Consider the following 17,542-nt stretch of genomic DNA (forward strand, 5'->3'; position numbering starts at 1 on the left):
CCTCTCCACATGGCTGGGCAGTGGTGGAGTATGCCTTTATGGATCTCTGTGAGTTCAAGGCCAGCCTGATCTACAGAGCAAGTTCTAGGACAGCTAGAGTTGTTACAAAGAGAAATCCTGACCAAGAAAGGAAAGAAAGAAAGAAAGAAAGAAAGAAAGAAAGAAAGAAAGAAAGAAAGAAAGAAAACAACAACAACAAAAAAAACAACAACCCTTTCCATGTGTAGTACTTCCAGGTAATATTTTATTTAGATCATGTAGGTATTGTCTATATATTTCTGGATACTGGAGTTAGGATTTTCTATGTGGCATTAAGTGCATTGATCTAAAGGTCTTAAGATATGACTAATATAAATGTATAAGCAAAATACTGGCTAAAATATAAAACTTACGTATAAACATTTCTTAAATGAACATTTTATACAGCAAAGAAGAGAGACCAAGAGCTGGTGTAGTGATCCATGACTGTATCCTAGCACTTGGTAGGTTGGCAAAACAGGAAAAAAACAAACAAACAAGGAATTCAAGGCCATCCTTGGCTACACAGTAAGTTTAAAGGCAGCGTGGGCTACGTGAGACTCTGTCTCAAAAGTCATGCCTTTGCTCTGGACCTGGTCCTACTGCCCAGAGAGTCTGTCCCTCTGTTCTTGGATCTTCCTAGACACAGGAGCCAGCATTTCTGAACAGGAAGAGGGGCTTTGCGAGGACAGGGGCACCTTGTTTATTCTTCTGTAGAATAAACAAAGGTGATCCCTACAGACAGAGTCCTAGACCCATGTGGGAAGGTTGCTCAGCGAATGACAAGCAAACCTCTGTGGCAGTATTTTGAGCCGTCTTCTCCATCTATTCTGGGTAGATCCCAATTGTCAAAGAAACCCGAAAGGCCCTGGCATGACCCGCTTGAAGCATTTTTCAAACAGGACAGCCACTTGAGAACCAAGAGAGCTCTTTGGAAGTTGTCTGAGGTCCATGGAACTCCTTAACCTTTCAGGCCTCCTAGCTGATGTTGAACTTGGGGAGGCTCTGAAATTCCTGTGGGCCTCGGCTGTGCCCACTGTCTGTGGTCAGTATATAGAGAAGTAACTCCAAAATATGAGGCAGTCATGATTCCCCAGAATCAGTGTTTCTGGCTGTAGTTAAAGTAGTTAAATCCCTGAACACGCCCCCTGGTCTGGTGACCATATAAGGCAGTCTAAGCTTGGAGATGCTGAGGTCAAGAAGACCTCATCTGCACTTGGAAGTGCTCGCAGCGGGCATGCTTTAAAGTCAGTCCATAAATAGGAGTCATGTCCACCTTCTCCCCCGGTGACACGCTGAATTCAATTTGCTGCAGCAAGATGGCTAGGAAAAGAAAGACCTCCCATCGTCCAATGGTCTCTCCAACACACTTCCGCTTGCCCAATCCAAAGAGAATAACCTTCTCACTGAGGACCTTATCCAAAGTGCCACTGGGGGTGAGAAACCTTTCAGGCCGGAAATTGTTTGGGTCACCCCACAGTTCCCTGTAAGCAAAGGAAGAGTTGAAGTAGATGTTTAGGGGCTTATTAGCATCAATTAGGTCAATCCCCAAGAAGAAAAATAGTCTGAAGCCCAGGAGAGGATGGATCTCGCCCACCCAGGAGTTTCCACTGCCCCTGTCAACTTACTGGTCATGGTTAATCTGCCACTGGCTCACAAAGACACAACGTCCCTTGGGGATATAGAAGCCACACAGACTTGTATCTCTTGTGGTGCTGGGGAAAGAGGAAGCTTAGTAAGATTCAGGGACACAGAAGAATCTGTCCCCTGTCTCTCATGTCATGTCCCTCTCAAGAGCCTTAACTGGCTGTGCATATTAACTAAGGCCTAGTATCAAATACCAATAGCTCTATGGCCTGACCTGTGGGGGATGGTGAAGGGAAGGAAGGATGAATGTCGGAAAGTCTCCAGGATGAAGGCCTCCAGATAGGGCAGCTGAGGTCTGTCAGAAAGTCGGGGTCTCCGATTCCTGCCAATCACTGTGTCTACAGAATACAGGGATCCAAGAGGATTAAGGGATTGCCCAGACTTTATCAGGGTCCCCGCACAAGGACTCCTCTGAGTGGAACCACCACCTACCTAGCTCCTCCTGGATCTTTCGCTGTACCCTAGGGTTTGTCACCAGGTACATGAGGCTCCAAGAGATAGCAGTAGTGACTGTGTCAAACCCTGACCAGGACAGAACAGAGGGAGAGAAGTTAGGGATGTGGCAGCTTCGGGCACCTGAGCACAGGATGATACACTAAAGAGCACGCACCTGCTCCAAAGAGGTCAAAGACGACACTAATGACCTTATCATCTGACAGCTGGACATTGGCATTCTCGTCCAACTTTTTGTCCTGACAGTGCTCAATGAGGCTGTCTGTGATGTCCCGGATGTGGCCCTGGGAGGTGAAGGAGCACAAGGTGAGACATACCTCAAGTCTAGCCCTACCTCTCCATCTAGGCCTGGTCCCTCCCTGCCATTAGCGCCTTTGTGCAAGAGCTGACACTCTGAGGCTGCTGTCCTACTTGTCCTTTCCCTCTCCAAGTCTCCTTCCTACTTCAGAGAACTGGTGGCCCCAACTCGCGGGACCCTTGAGGCACAGAGCCCGACACTCTTAGTGTTAGACGTTCTTAAATTTTTATCTACTATGAGGCCAGGAGACAGGGTTTTAACTTTTTCTGGTCCAACAAGAACTGGCCCAGAACTCCTATTTGGTGGCTTTTGTCTGACGAATGCACAGAGGGATTAACCAAGAAAAGTTCTAGGGCCCTGGTGAGAATGGAATGCACTCTGCCACTGGCTTCAAGCTTGCCTGTGATGTTTTGGCCCTGGACCCAACCTGCTTCCCACCACCACCTGCTCCTCCACAGCCTCTACCTTCTCAAATGTTCTGTAGTGTTCCTTGATTAACTTCTGCATGAAGCTGTAGACCTTCTTATTCAGGTCCTTGAAGACATCCAAGGAAGAGTTAGGTAGGTAGCGGAGGACAGGGATGAAGTCAGCTGGGAATCCAGAGGCAGTAACTTCCCCAAACTCATTGCTCAGATTGACTATGCTAAGCAGCTCTTGGTTATCATGGTCATAACGTTGACCAAAGCACATGGCACAGATGACATTGGCTACTGACACCACCAAATACCTATAAGGGTCGAAGTGGCCATCCTCTGCCATCAGCTTCTGGAACTTGATAATGAGGTATTCTGCCTCCTTGCTCACATGCTCCTCTAAGTAGCAAGAGGATGCAGAAGCTGGGTCTGAGGCTATGGAGAAACTCTTCAAGGCATTTTGGGCCAGGCGCCGCCGGGCAGCCCATACTGGTCCAGAGTCTGGGTTGAAAGTCATACTCTGTCCATTGCTGATGAAATTAAAGCTGTAGAGGTCTGGACGGCCCTTGAAGTCATCTCCCTGCTTCACCAGGGCCTGCCGGATGGTGTCCAGGCCACTCAGCACCACCACAGGCGTGGAGCCAATGTGAATCTGCAGCACGTCCCCATACTGCTTGCTCAGTTTGGTCAAAGACAGGTGTGGGTTCTTCCCCAGAGTCAGTATGTGTCCAATGATGGGCCATCCCCAGGGCCCAGGTGGACTCTTCAGGCCTTTAGGGACGCTGGTCCTTGTGGCTCTGACCACCCAGAATCCGAGGCAGAAGGTGGTGATGGCCAGGAGCAGCTCTGTGGCTGACAGGAAGGTTAGAAGTCCATATAGGGAAGGCATCTTCTAGGTGGCTGCTGAGAGAGGCAAGAAAAGGAAAGACAGACCATCAGACTGAGGGTGAGGGACGGATTTCCTAAAGCGTCACCATGCTGGGCAAGGAAAGGAGAAGCCTGTCACTGGGCATGGAAAGAGACAGAGATTGTTTATTGAGCTGCCACCTTGTGCCAAAAATTCCTCATTTCTTTTTCCCCACACACAGAAAGGCTGGGGTCTCGTGGACTGTCCAGCTACTATCACAGGGGTCTCCCCTAAAAAATAAAAAAAAATTGAGTTCTCAGGTCACTCTGTTCATCCCAGGATCTAAAGAATTCCATTTAACCCTGGTAGAGGACAGGGATGCAAGGGGACAGAAAATCAGTGCCCAAGCCACATTTCTCTCAGCTCCAGTGCTCTGAGTTCAACTGACACACACTTTAAAAGCAGCTAGATCTAGTGTAGATAACAGTAATCCAGGGTGGGCTCTTTGTAGTGCTCAGTTCCCATGAATGAACAGCCTGGGCTTCCCCCCACTTCTTTAGGTCATAAAAAAGCCAAAAATAAACGGGAGAGTCCCACCAGGCTAGGGTTATAAGAAAACTATCGCCTGGAGTCAGAAAAACCAAGAATGGATCTAAACTTAACAAAAACTAAGAGGATACTTTTCTTTAGCCTTGTTCTAGAAAATGTATGAAAATTTACAGACTGCCCTAAGGCTGTGCCCAGCCAGGAGAGTCACTCTGCAGTGCAGGTCAATCCGGTAGTTTGGAACAGTCGCTTTACCTCCAGGCTTCAGTTACAGATGGAGAGAGGTAAGACAAGATTGCCCATGTCAGCCGGAAGCTGGTGGTGCAGGCTTTTTAATCCCAGCACTCAGGAGGCAGAGGCAGGTGGATCTGTGAGTTCAGGGCCTGCCTGGTCTACAGAGAGAGTTCCAGACCAGCTACAGCTTAACAGAGAAACCCTGTTTTGAAAAAACAAACAAACAAATAAAAGATCACCTCATTCAGAGGGTACAGATGCTAGGAAAAGAAGATCTGAATCACGTAGGACAAGAAGATGTAGGGTTCCTACCCTAAATACTACAGCCACCTTGAAGTGAGGGTCTTCCTGGAGAAGTTGACTCACAAAGCACACCAGAGGCTCAATTCCTTCAGAGCAGTTGGGATACAGTCAGCCTGGTGTGCAATAATCCCTCCTTCTACAGAGCTGATATCCCCTTTGTAAGATGGAAGAGTCAGGGGAAATACAACTCTTGTTTCCACCAGCTAGCAATCTATTAAGCTGGCTGTATCCCAGCAAGGATGGAAGAGTCAGTCAATGGGACAGGGAACCCCTGAGCAGTGGGTGGTTCCAAGGCTCCTGCTGTGCACGGCAGAACTCTCAACTCTGCCATGCTAGCCTTTGGGAGGGTGGAGGCTATCAGGGGTAGTTTTGAAATAAGACGAAGTACACAGGAAAAGTTCAGTACACCTCCTCTATCCACCCTACCCACCCAGAGAGAGCCCTCTACCCTATTGGCAGTCCTGAGGAAGGGGTTACATGTGCAGGAACGGGGAAGCCCCCGGAGATCAGTGAGGTAGTGGGAGTTGACCTGAAAGTGTAGGGTATCTCATTTCCATCTAAAGATCTGACACTAGCTACTGGACCTTAGGCAAATCCTTTTAGTTCTCTAGCCTCAGTTTCTCCCCTAAGGAATTTCCTGATCACAATAAAGGTTCTTAGTGTTCCATCTTGGAGGGGCTACCCAGCACCCCATCATCCAAACTTCCTTTTCTTGGGAAGGAGGGGCAAACCAGGAGCCCCCAGTACTCACCTTCGTCTGTGAGGAGGTGCTGAACCCACGAGTGCTGTCTGGGGATCCCAAGGAGGATCAGGGAAGGCTCCAAGGAACTACCTACCACCTTCAGGGTCAGGGTGAAGGCACCACCACCTTTATAGGACTGTCTGTGGCCACGCCCTCTTCCCTGGAGCCCAGTGGTGGGTCAGAGGGAGGGGCAGCCTTAGGGAATGCTCTAGGCAGGAGGGGGAGGGGGTGAAATAGGCAAGACCTTGTTGTGGGCTACCTGATGCAGGCGCTGGCATATAAAAAAGTAAAAGCTGCGGTCACTCCACTTTCAAGGTTCTCTATAGACAGCACAGAATCCTGCTAGGTAGGGGTTTGAGGGGAAATCCTGGGGAACCTAATAAGCGAATATGGGGGGCTGTATCTCGAGCCATGGGGATTCCTTTTCACTGTTTTTGTGCCCGGAAAACAATGGGTGTGTAAGGTTCTCTCGCCCACTTTAAGCCAATGGGTGCCAGGAAAGGCTGGTGGAGGGAGAGCTGCTGGGTGGTGACTTGGTGTCTTTCCTTCCCTGGTTCCTGAGTCCAGGCTCGCGTGAGAAGCACAACGACCCCAGCCCCGAGGTCACGTACAGGAAGGCGAGTGGCGCCATAGGATGACTATGTCCCCCACAGATTGAGTACTGGCCGAAGTTCGTGCTGCTTGATCTAGGGGTGGGGATGGGTGGCGGGCATGCAGATTGCACCTCTAGGGTCACCTTAGGCAAGCTACAAGCCTGGCAGACCCCTCTTGCAGCTACCTCTGTGCTCCCGGGGCTTTCTAGTGTTTTGCATACAGAAACACACACTGAGAAATCTGGAGGCGAGTAGCTGCGGAGCAAGCTGCGGATAGTGGAGGAAAGGGTGGAGGGAGGATCCACGCGAGTTGGCAAGAGGGTCAGGGGCCACAAAGCGGGGCGGAGGGGGGGGGTGAATGCTTGGCATGCTAGCAGGCTCTTGGGGTTTGCGTGCCTGAGCCTGCTCCATCCTTCGGGGGCAGAGGTCGGCCTGCTTGTCCCCGCCCCACCTGGTTGGGGGCAAGGTGCCCAGGAGTAGCGTGAGAAGAGTCTGGAGGCCCGCGTGCAGCCACCCAACTACCAAACTCGGAACCGGGCGCGGGTTCCAGTGCTGTCACGCAAGCAGGGGGAAGGGAATCGGGGGTGAGGCTCTTAAAGGGCCAGTCTCTCTTGGGGCGTTAGGGTGGGGCTTGAGAGATAGAAGTATCCTAGGCTTTGCAAGGGCGCGACTAAACAGAACGGGGCGGTGCAAAGGGCCAGGTTTGCGTGCGGAGCTCGGCTTCTGCATGAGAGCAAAAGCCTGACAGCGTGTGTCCACGTTTTTAGTGGCAAGACACACAGCACCACCCGGCACACCTATCTGGCTGTTTTGCAGGAACTCTCGAGAACTGGAGTGCTCCCAAAGTAAGATGTCTAAGGAGGAAAGCAAAACTTGTTTGCTAACTCAGCTCAACCTGACCCTAACTAACATCTTCACCCGCCCTCAGAAGTAACACTGCCATCTGTTCTGTGACCAAGGCTAGAAAACAAAACAAAATAAAAAATCAACCTCTTTCACCCCCTCACCTCCCACTCCAGTCCCATGACACCCTCATACATTGTACAAATATTCACAGCTGACTATTATGCTCTGGACACTAGGAAGAAATCTAATAGTCTTCCTACGACGCAGTGAACCCTCTGCTGGGGGAGACAGGTGATAAGCAACGAGACAGAGACTGGCATACGGCAAAAAATGTGCAATAGAAAAATAAAATGATAGCTGTGCGGTAGTTGTGCATGCCTTTTATCCCGGCACTGGGGGTGGGGGTGGGGGAGAAGCAGGAGGATCTCTATGAGTTCAAAGCCAGCCTGGTCTACATAGCAACTTCTAGGACAGGCTCCAAAAAGAAGCTACAATACAAAGAAACCATATCTCAGAAATAAAAAAAGAAAGGAAGGAAGGAAGGAAGGAAGGAAGGAAGGAAGAAAAATAAAGTGATAGGCAGAGGTCAGTTTACAACTGCAATGGGGTTGCCAGGGGTGTGATGCTGTCTGAGATGACACTGGGCATGGGTAAAAGTATGGAATGAAGAATGAAGCCTCCCAGTACCTATCTGGAGATGCACCTGTAGCGGGTACACCTCCTAGGCACAGTGGCTTCAGAGGACTGGTTATGGGTAGGGCTGTGAAATGGGGCTGTGTTCTCCTGACATTTGTCCATTGCCAGAAGTACATCACTACCACCTCCAAGGAAGATGAGAATCTGTAGTGTGGACCTGTGTGACCTGAGCAAGATTACTCAGGCTTCTGTGCTGGAAATAGAATGAAGGACCAAGAACACCTCCTGTTCATTTTGACATCTGTCTAGCGCCATGGTTACAGTCTCATCAAGGCCCCTATCACTGCTCCCTAGAGAATGGAGTCCCCTTTGTTTTTGGACTCTGTCAACTCCTTCTTCCCCACTTCCAGAGTGTGAAAAGCTTTCTGTTACCACTTTTGCTCAGATCCTTTGGTATCTGAAGATAGAAACTAGAACCCCTTGCAGATTCCACCAGGTCTGCCCATCTAGGCTTCTAGTGGTCCCCATGTTGAGTCTTCAATAACCCGTGTACCCCCCCCCATATCCTTTCCACAGCAAGTTAGAGTTCACCTGATGTCAGTTCCAGCACTTCTTCATGGCCAGTCTCAGGACATCTGACCCCATAGCTATGATCCTTATCCAATCTGCTTCTTCTTCCTCTATGCCCCAATGGAGAAAATCTGCATGTCGAAATTTAATGAGATATAGAAGTCTTTGTGAGGAAGAAATAATTGCCAAAACTGCATTCTAAATGTATACATGGCAACGATAGTATTGAGCCCCTGGTATGTAACAATAATAATTAGGCAACAAGTGCTGGCCATGATGGTACAAATCTATAACCTTAATCTCTGAGAATCTGAAGCAAGAGGATTTTCATGAGTTCCAGGTCAGCCTGGGCTACATAGTAACAGTAGCCCAGCCAGGAGTACTGAGCAGACACAGGAAGACCAGAAAAACTAAAAACAAGGAGGAAGACAATGAGGAATAGGAGAAAAGGAAGGGGAGGGGATAAGCTGGGCAACAGAACAAGAAGGAGACATAGGAGGTGGAGTGGCCTTCTCAGCATCTTCACAGCCGGTCCACTCACTGCATCTCTACTCAGACTAAGAAATTTCCTGGTACCCACTTTGGAGCCAGAACAAGAGAACTGCAAGAGCTAGTGCAGACATAAATTCTGACCAGGAAGTGGGAGCCAGACCCTTCTAGATCCCTCAGCCTGCTCTACAGTCACTGTCTTCCTCCTGTTTCTGTTGTCCCTAGCAACGCCTTAGCTCCAGAGAGTCGTGGAAACCTCCTCATCATGGCTGGAAGACCTAGTTCTCAGACTTGCCACCCTGAACACAGGAAGCCTCACTGCTTGGCTCCTGTCCTCAACCAGGCATTTGACTCCAAAACCTTCATTAGCTAATAAAGGCAGTCTCTCTTTCCTTCTCAGCTGGAGAAACTGAGGCCAGAAGGAACAGGCACAGTGACCTGGGGCAGATGAAATCAGAGCCTAAATCTCTGGCATCCTGCTTCCAGGCGATGGTTCTTCCTGCTAAGGGAAGCCGCAGGGCTACAAGCTGAGGCTCTAAGCCAAGACCTTCATCTCCCCAGACCCTATGCACTGGAATAATGGGGACCTTACATCCACTGTCACCAAAACTTATCTGGACTAACAGCTACAGTGGAAGGAACAGGGCCCTCGCTAATCCCTGGATAATTGACAGGCAGAAGGTTTGGAGACCTTGGCACAGAGTTTAACACCCAATCTGAGGTCAAAGTTTATGCCTTTGCGTGAGAAGCTCCTTGGCTTTCTGAGTGACTGATACCAGGAACACATTGGGAGGGTGAGGGCTCTTGGCTGGAGGGAGGCAAACAGCTTGGGAGTCATCCTGACAGAGTCAACAGCTGGGGGATTCTGGTCAGTACTGCTGAGGGCTAGGGAGCAGAAGCTAGGAATGAAACAAGATCCTACAAAAATCTCTTACTCCACAGGGAAGAGAGGAGCCGCACCCCAAAGAAAGCCTGGACAGAGCCCATAGATGCTACAGAAACCAGAGAAGGCTGAGGCAGGTGACACAGAGATTCTGGGGAACCTGAATGAATGTGAGGAACTTAGGGGAAGGTATTGATGACCTAGGCGGGTGGCACCATATGAACAAAAATGTAGTAGTAGAAGGCAAGAGGAAGAGTGTGGGAAGAGTGGAGTTTGTTGAGATGTGGAAACCTGTCACTTGTCTCTCATTGTGTCCTCTTCCCACCAGTCACCCTCCACTGCAGCCAACGTATGAGCCCTGAGGACCTTTCCTCTCTGTGCCCAGAGATCCACTGAGATTCAGTCGGTAGGACCCAGGCTCAGATGGCACAGCCCTCCACTGCCTGACTCTTGCCTGCTGCAGTTAAAGCAATGTTACTTTCCTAGGACAGTCTTGCTCTAACGCTGTGGTTGTGGTCAGTCTTGACGGCCACCTTGATGGAAGGTAGAATCACCATGGACACCTGACCTCTGAGTGTCCAATGTATTTCCAAGAGATTTGACTTGCCATGTGGCTGGCACCGTCTCTTGAGTCTGGGTCCAGGACCAACTACAAGGGAGAAAGCCAGGTGTAGCCGCATTCACCTCCCCCTGTTTCCCAACTGCAGATGCAGCCTGGCCCATGTTCCTACTGCTGTGCCCTTACCACAATAGAGCCAAAGAAAGCCTTCCTTCCTCAGACTGTTCCCCTCAGCTATTTTACCAGAGCAGCAGGAAGTCATGAGCACACCTGTTGTCCTGACATAAATATTTAAAGTGCCTTCTTTTATTCTTAGAAGATTCTAGACTAGTTGGGGAGGCTCCTATATTGAGTTACATGGTCACCCCATTGATGGTGGACTTCTGAGGTTTCTATAAACCAAGCATTTAGAGTCCTTTCTACTTTCACTTCTGTGTCAACTGTCCTTTGGGGACAGCTGGATCCCTATTCTGTACTTTTAAGTCCCTACCCCAGGCTAGGACAATGAAAATCCATGCTGGGGAGTGGTGACAAACACCTTTAATCAAAGCACTGGGGAAGTAGAGGCAGATGGATCTCTGTAAGTTCAATGCCAGCCTGGTCTACAGAGTGAGTACAAGGCCAGCCTGGTTTACAGAGTGATACCATCTCTCAAACCTAATCAACCAGCCCCACAAAACCAAAACCAAACAAACAAAAGAGGTGAAGCCAAGCAGAAAAACACTTCTGTGTCAACTGTCCTTTGGGGACAGCTGGATCTCTGCTGTCTACTGTTAAATTATGAGGACGATTCTACCCCAGGCTAGGCCAATGAAAACACTGTGGATGTTTTGTCGGCTTCTTTGTTTTTTTGTTTTTGTTTTTCGAGACAGGGTTTCTCATTGTAATAGCTGTGGCTTTTTCATTGGTAGCATAGCGGGGGTGGTGAGCATAGCTGCCTTCCTGTGGGAGTGTGATGGAACTACCAGGAGAAAAAAAGAGTTTCTCTTTCTGCAGGGGTGGTTATACTAGTTATCTGGGCCTCATTTTTAAAGAAAGTCACAGTGGGAGCAGGGCGTGGTGTCCAGTGTCTATAAATGCCACTTTAAAAGTGGAGACAGGGCAGGCTCAGCTACTGAGAGAGGGTTCTGGCCTAGCTTGGTCTATAGAAGATACCCACCCTACCCACCACCCTGGTCTCCCCGGACAGCGGTGGTACATGCTTTTAATCCCAGCACTCAGGAGACAGAGGCAGAGGCAGGCAGATCGCCATGTTCCTGGCCAGTCTGGTTTCCAGAACTAGTTCCAGGACAGCCAGGGATAAACAGAGAACCCCTGTCTTGAAAAGGAAAGAGAAAATCATCTCAAACACAAATAAACTTGGCTGGTCAGATGATTCATACACATACAAAACAAATGTCAAAAAAAAAAAAGAGAGGAAGGGAGATGGGGGAACAAAAACCAAACAAACAAACCAATCACAGAGAAGGAATTGATAGCTAGGTGTACCTAGAACCAGATTTTCCTACAGCTAGGGTGTGTGGGTGTATGTGTGCATGTATATGCCAACCAGGGTGTGGTGTGTGTGTACACATGTAAATGCCAGCCAGGGTGTGTGGTGTGTGTGTGCACGTATGTATATGCTGACCAGGGTGTGTGGTGTGTGTGTACACATGTAAATGCCAGCCAGGGTGTGTGGTGTGTGTGCGCGTATGTATATGCTGACCAGGGTGTGTGGTGTGTGTGTACACATTTAAATGCCAGCCAGGGTGTGTGGTGTGTGTGTACACATGTAAATGCCAGCCAGGGTGTGTGGTGTGTGTGTGCGCATGTATATGCTGACCAGGGTGTGTGGTGTGTGTGTACACATGTAAATGCCAGCCAGGGTGTGTGGTGTGTGTGCGCGCATGTATATGCTGACCAGGGTGTGTGGTGTGTGTGTGTGTGTGTGTGTGTGTGTGTGTGTGTGTGTGCGCACATGCATATGCCGAGGAGGACACTGGGTATGTTGCTTTGTTACTCTCCATCAAACTCCCTTGAGACGGGGTCCCTCGCTGAGCTGGGAATTTGGCTGGTGACTAGCAAGTCCCATAGGTCCTCCAGTCTCTGCCCCGCACAGCACTGGGCTTACAGGGAAAGCGTTACATGGGTACTGCTAGTGTGATCTCGGTCCTCATGCTTGCACAGCAAGTGTCTTTCCCACTGGGCCATCCTTCCAGGCCTATGCTTTTGTTGCTTTCTGAGGTTTTTGTTGATGTTCATGCAGTGCTAGGGCTTGAGTTCCGTGCCTTCGTAAACCAGGGGAGCGCTCTACTACTGAGCTATAACCTCATCAGTGCCTTGGTAAACCAGGGGAGCGCTCTACCCACTGAGCTATATCCTCATCCCGTATCCTTGTCACTTGAATTAAATCAGCACCGCTGGGTTCTTCTACACCCCAATCCCTTTTTCCTTCCTCCCCACTGCTGCCTTTCTCTCCTTCCCTCTGTCCCTTCTTTTCTCTCCATTTTATAGTATGAGTTGGGCATCAGGAACTTGTGCAAGAATTATAATCCAAGCCTGCCAGCCTGGGTACCAAACCCAGCACTCTCTGCACGTTAGGCGACCCTGCATCAGGTGCCTTTAACCCTAAAGGCAGAAACAGGTTGATCTCTTTGAGTTCAAGGTCAGTCAGAGCTACCTAGTGAGACTCTGATTTGACTGCCCCCACCAAAACAGAAACAAAACAAACAACAACAATAACAGAAATTGCCCATACAATGTACCTAAAGAAGGTTCACCAAGGATGGACAGAGTCCGAAGAAGTTGCCCCCATCTCTCAGCTTTCTACTGTTCTCCCCTTCAGCGTCAGGACAGCTTTTATTAATTAGCCACATTTCCAGAAAGCCCGTGATGCTGTTGGGTTGTTCTCTGGTGAGTGACTGTGAGGGGACTCCTGCTCTCAGCAAAGCCGAGAGTCTATGTGGCTCTTTTTACTCTTAGATGCCTCAGGAAGCAGGTAGCTATGGTCAGGTTCCTGCTGCTTCATTTGCTCTTTGCCTCTGTCAGCCTCAACCCTTCAGTTCCTGGCTACGGAAATATAGTCAGTCTTCCCGAGATGGATAACTTTGAAGTTTTCAGGATGTTTAACCTTCCAAGGCTCTGAAAGAAATCCTTGCGATTTCCTGGGAGGCACTTCTCAGGCGGCTCCACCCCCTTTCTGACATCCCCCACCCTGGTTTATTCTGTCCCCTGCCCAGTTCCCTCCACCCCAGAACTCAGACACTCAGAAGAGCAGCCTGGGAGGTATAACTTCACACAAGAAGTCTGAGGGAGGGAAATCCAGCTTCACTCTCCTTCTTTTCTCCTGTCCCACACCAGGGCCTTCTAAGGGTGGAACACATAGAGAAGGCAGAGCGGGAGGCACTGACGGTCCACAGGGCCAGGGCGCGGTGCACAGAGGAGGCAGCACAAGGGATGGCCAACAACCTGGGTCTGTTGAGCTGTTTGATTTCTATCCTGGTTTGTTTTGTGTCTTTCCTTTTTTTCTTTGTTTTCTTTAGACAATATTTTATTATAGCTCCCATACTAGCCTTGAACTTGATACACAGCCTAGACTGCACTGGAACTCTAAACCCTCCTGCCTGAGTCTTCCAAGTGCTGAGATTATAGGTGTATACTATACCACTCCCAGCTTGTTTGATTGACATTATTTTATTTACCTGTTTTTGAGACAGGCTCTTGCCATGTTGCCCAGACAGGTCTTGAACTCCTGCGCCCAAGAAATCCTCCCTTTTCACACACCTGAGTAACTACAGGCTGTACAACACCTTAAGGGTTTTGTTTTGTTTTAATTAGCTTATTGTTAGACTCTTCCATGGATGCAAGGCTTGAATGCATTTTTCAGAAATGAAAGTTTTTGTCTAGAACAGTAAATGATACTCTGTGTGTGTGTGTGTGTGTGTGTGTGTGTGTGTGTGTGTGTGTGTGTGTGTGCGCGCGCGCACCCCCCCACACACATTCAGAGTTGGGGATGAACCTGGACTTCACGCCTACTAGACAAGTGCTCTACCACTGTGCTGAATAGTTTTGTTTCAACTTGTACCAAGTTGAAATCATTTTAGAAGAGAGAACCTCAGTTCAGAAATGCTTCTCTCAAATTGGTCTAAAGGCAAGCCTGTGATGAATCTTCTTACTTAGTGATTGATGTGGGAGGGCCCATCTCATTGCAGGTGGTGCCACCCCTGGGCAGGTGGTCCTAGGGAATATAAGAAGGCAAGCTGAGAAAGCCTCAGAGAGAAAGACAGTAAGCGGCATTCCTCCATGGTCTCTGTATCAGTTCCTGCCCTGACTTCTCTGGATGATGGGCTATCAGTTGTAAGATAAAATAAACCCTTTCCTCCCCAAGTTGCTTTTGGTGATTTATTACAGCGATAGAAAAGTAAGTAAGTACAACAACCACTAAGCTTCCTCTCCCAGCTGGCAGAATAGTTTGTGCCCAGAGAACGCCACTGTGCCCACTACGTGACAGATGAGTAATAGTGGGTGCCAGGCTGGGAGTGGTAGTACGCACCTGTAATCTCATGACTCATAGGCTGAGGCAGGAGGATTGCCATGAGCCTGGGCTATGTGGCGATCTCTCATAGTCTAGAGAGGGAGAATGGAGCCAGATCACTATGACAAGCATGATTTTGATACCATGAAGGAACCATGTCCAAAGAAGGTTAAACCCACGGAGATGGGCTTGAAGTCACACACTGGAGGTATAAAGACGCCTTGTCAGCAGGGCTTCTTAGTGTTGAGGCATAAGCAGGCGTCTTTACCAGAAAAACAATGCATCTTCATGAGGGTATTGTTTGGCTGGCGAAGAATGGTTAGAGGAGGGGTCAAGTGTTCTGGGTAGTGGGAACAACACGTGTAAATGCAGAGACAGAAGCTGGAGGAATCATGTGGTCTCCCCTCTGGCTGGTGGAAGATGGAGTGGGAAGATGGGGATCACATACTGGGCAGTGTGGGAGGATGGGGATCACATGGGGGGGGGACTAAGGAAACATTTTTAAAATTTTTATTTATTATGTATACAGTATTCTGCCCGCATGTGTGCCTGCAGGCCAGAAGAGGGCACCAGATCTCATTACAGATGGTTGTGAGCCACCATGTGGTTCCTGGGAACTGAACTCAAGACCTCTGGAAGAACAACAGCCAGTGCTCTTAACCTCTGAGCTTTCTCTCCAGCCCAGGAAACTTTCTTAAATGCCTTGGGAAGTTAACAAGCAAGCAAGTTTGAGGGGAATCCGGCATTCAGTTTTACAAAGTTCCCTTAGGTGGCAGCATGGAGCACTGACTGCAGAGCTGTGGGTGTCTAATTCTGCTTAAAATCCGAGAGAATAAAGCACTCAACGTGACAGTTCTGCTAGCCCATTTCACGGCTGTAGCAAACAAACAGCAAGAATAGAAAACCTTTCCTCAGGCAGGCAAGATAGACTGACAGCCCGAGTTGAATTCCCAAGACAGTCTTCTGTAGCTCAGGCTGGCTTGAGTCTCCCCACGCAACCAAAGATGACCTTGACCTTCTGGTCTCCTGCCTACACCCCCCAAGTGTAGACAGCAGGCATACTCCACTGTGACAGATTGTATTCGACGCTGTAGCTTGAACCTAGGGCTTCAGGCATGTAAGGCAGGCTCTCTACCTAGTGAGCTGTATCCACAGCCTTGGATAAATGAGGGACACCCTGCCCTGAATTCCCTTGAATCTTCACTCACAGTAACTTTCTGCTTTTGCCCCTCCTCTGCCCATGCCCACTGCTGCCCTTTCCTACATCTGGCTCCAGTCAGTCACTTACCACCTCTGCAACTCCACTGATTCAAGCAATAAATGAGACGATAGTGGCTCTACCTATAGAGATAGCAGCTGAAGCAGAGATGTCTTGTGCTAACTGTAGGAGAACCTGAGCTTAATAGGTCAGGGAACGCTAAGCGTTCTTACTCGTCTGTACGACCAAAGCAGGAAATTCCGTAAGAAGAATCATCACCAAACTCTTGCGCAGGTTCACATCCCTCATGCTAATTAATTTATCAACCCTTTATCTGGGCACACGCTATGTGCTGGTCCCAGCACTAGATACTATAGGTATACATAAATGTTGAGGCTGCGTCAACCTCTGCGTTCCAACTTTCCACTCCTACGACAAATACTTGAGCTTATCGGCCTGGAGAGGGAGATAGTCCACTGGCTCAGTTTCAGAAATTGAAGTCCACAGTCAGAAGGCCCTGCTGGTTTTGGACCTATGGAGGGAAGAGTGCGGCAGAGCAAAATTGCTTCCCCTAAAGCTAGGAGGTGGAAAAAAAAAAAAGAGGAAATCTAGGGTCTCACAATCCCCTTAAAAGGTAGTCCTCTGGCGACCCCAAACCTCCAACAAGGCCACAGTTCAAAGTTTTCACCCCCTTCCTAATAGCACTGATCTGGGATCCAAGCCTCAAGCATATGGGCCCGTGGAGAACACCCAAATACCCCAAGTTATTCACAGTGGAACAATCCTTGTACACTGTAAATATGAATCACCCTCATTGGTTAATAAAGAGCATATTGGCCAATGGCTAGGCAGGATAAGGTTAGGTGGGAAAACCAGACTAAGGAAATGCTGGGAAGAAGGAGGAGACGTCTGAGGAGGACCAAGACAGACTTGAAAGAAGCAATATGGGAAGTTCATAGATGAGCTAAACAAGCCTTGGGGCAGCTCACAGATGAACAAAAATGGGTTAATTTAAGTTGTATGAGCTGGCTGGCAACGAGCCTAAGCTACTGGTTGAGATATTATAATGATAAGTCTCTGCGTGACTATTTGGGAGCAACTGCCAGGACACAGAAAAACTCTACCTACTCATAGTCCTGAAGGGAGGAAGGTGATAGGTAAGGCTGTAAGAATTAGAGGGTCCTGGCGGTGTGGTGACAGCTGAGCAGGGTATAAAATGATGAGCAGGAGTTGGATCAGAAAGGCAGAGTGGAGTTCAACACACAGACAAAGACTGTGGAAGTTTCCTTCTCTCTTGCTGTGCGGTGCTCGGCATTGTCTTGGATGCAGTGCCTTCACTCTGAATTCAGATTCCTTGAAATCAGGTGTGGATTGGGGAGATGTTTCAGTGGCGAAAGTGCTTGCCATACGAGCATGAAGAACCCAAGTTCTGGGATCAGATCCCAGAAACCCCACACAGAGCCAGACTGTAGCAAGTGTCTATTATCCCTGAGCAATTACTGCAAGATGGGAGTTGGAGTCAGAAAACTCCCAGCAAGCTCAAGGGTCAGAAGTCCTGTCGTGAGAAGTGAATAAAAATAGACCCGTCTCATAAAAGGTGGAGGCTGAGAACTGAAACCTGAGGCTGGACTCTGACCTATGGCAAATGCATGCCCACGAATAGTCACACATCATACACACAAAAAAAAGCTTTCAAATAAATCCTAAAACAATTTTTAAAAACCAGGAATAATGTCGTACACCTGTAACCCAAG

General features: G+C 48.8%; 1 protein-coding gene across 1 annotated transcript; it reads right to left on the minus strand.

Moving 5' to 3' along the window:
* Positions 1 to 222: 222 nt before the first annotated feature.
* Cyp1a1 (cytochrome P450 family 1 subfamily A member 1) lies at positions 223 to 5,612 on the minus strand. Its single transcript, XM_075965792.1, has 7 exons — positions 5,511 to 5,612; positions 2,882 to 3,732; positions 2,276 to 2,402; positions 2,098 to 2,187; positions 1,880 to 2,003; positions 1,647 to 1,733; positions 223 to 1,502 (listed from the first exon to the last, which is right to left on the minus strand). The coding sequence occupies exons 2-7, from the start codon at positions 3,716 to 3,718 to the stop codon at positions 1,214 to 1,216; spliced, it is 1,554 nt and encodes a 517-aa protein (XP_075821907.1). The 5' UTR covers positions 3,719 to 3,732; positions 5,511 to 5,612; the 3' UTR covers positions 223 to 1,213.
* Between the last annotated feature and the right edge of the window lie 11,930 nt (positions 5,613 to 17,542).

This window comes from Microtus pennsylvanicus, chromosome 3 (assembly GCF_037038515.1).
Source record: "Microtus pennsylvanicus isolate mMicPen1 chromosome 3, mMicPen1.hap1, whole genome shotgun sequence".
In the NCBI taxonomy this organism is placed as follows: Eukaryota; Metazoa; Chordata; class Mammalia; order Rodentia; family Cricetidae; genus Microtus; species Microtus pennsylvanicus.

What these genes read in the sequence shown, in the direction of transcription:
- Cyp1a1 (XM_075965792.1), bottom strand. Translation starts at nt 3,718, where the DNA reads ATGCCTTCCCTATATGGACTTCTAACCTTCCTGTCAGCCACAGAGCTG. An exon ending in ACTACAGAACATTTGAGAAG is followed by an intron (nt 2,403 to 2,881) that starts GTAGAGGCTGTG and finishes TTCACCTCCCAG; the next exon opens with GGCCACATCCGGGACATCAC. An exon ending in CCCTTCACCATCCCCCACAG is followed by an intron (nt 1,734 to 1,879) that starts GTCAGGCCATAG and finishes CTCTTTCCCCAG; the next exon opens with CACCACAAGAGATACAAGTC.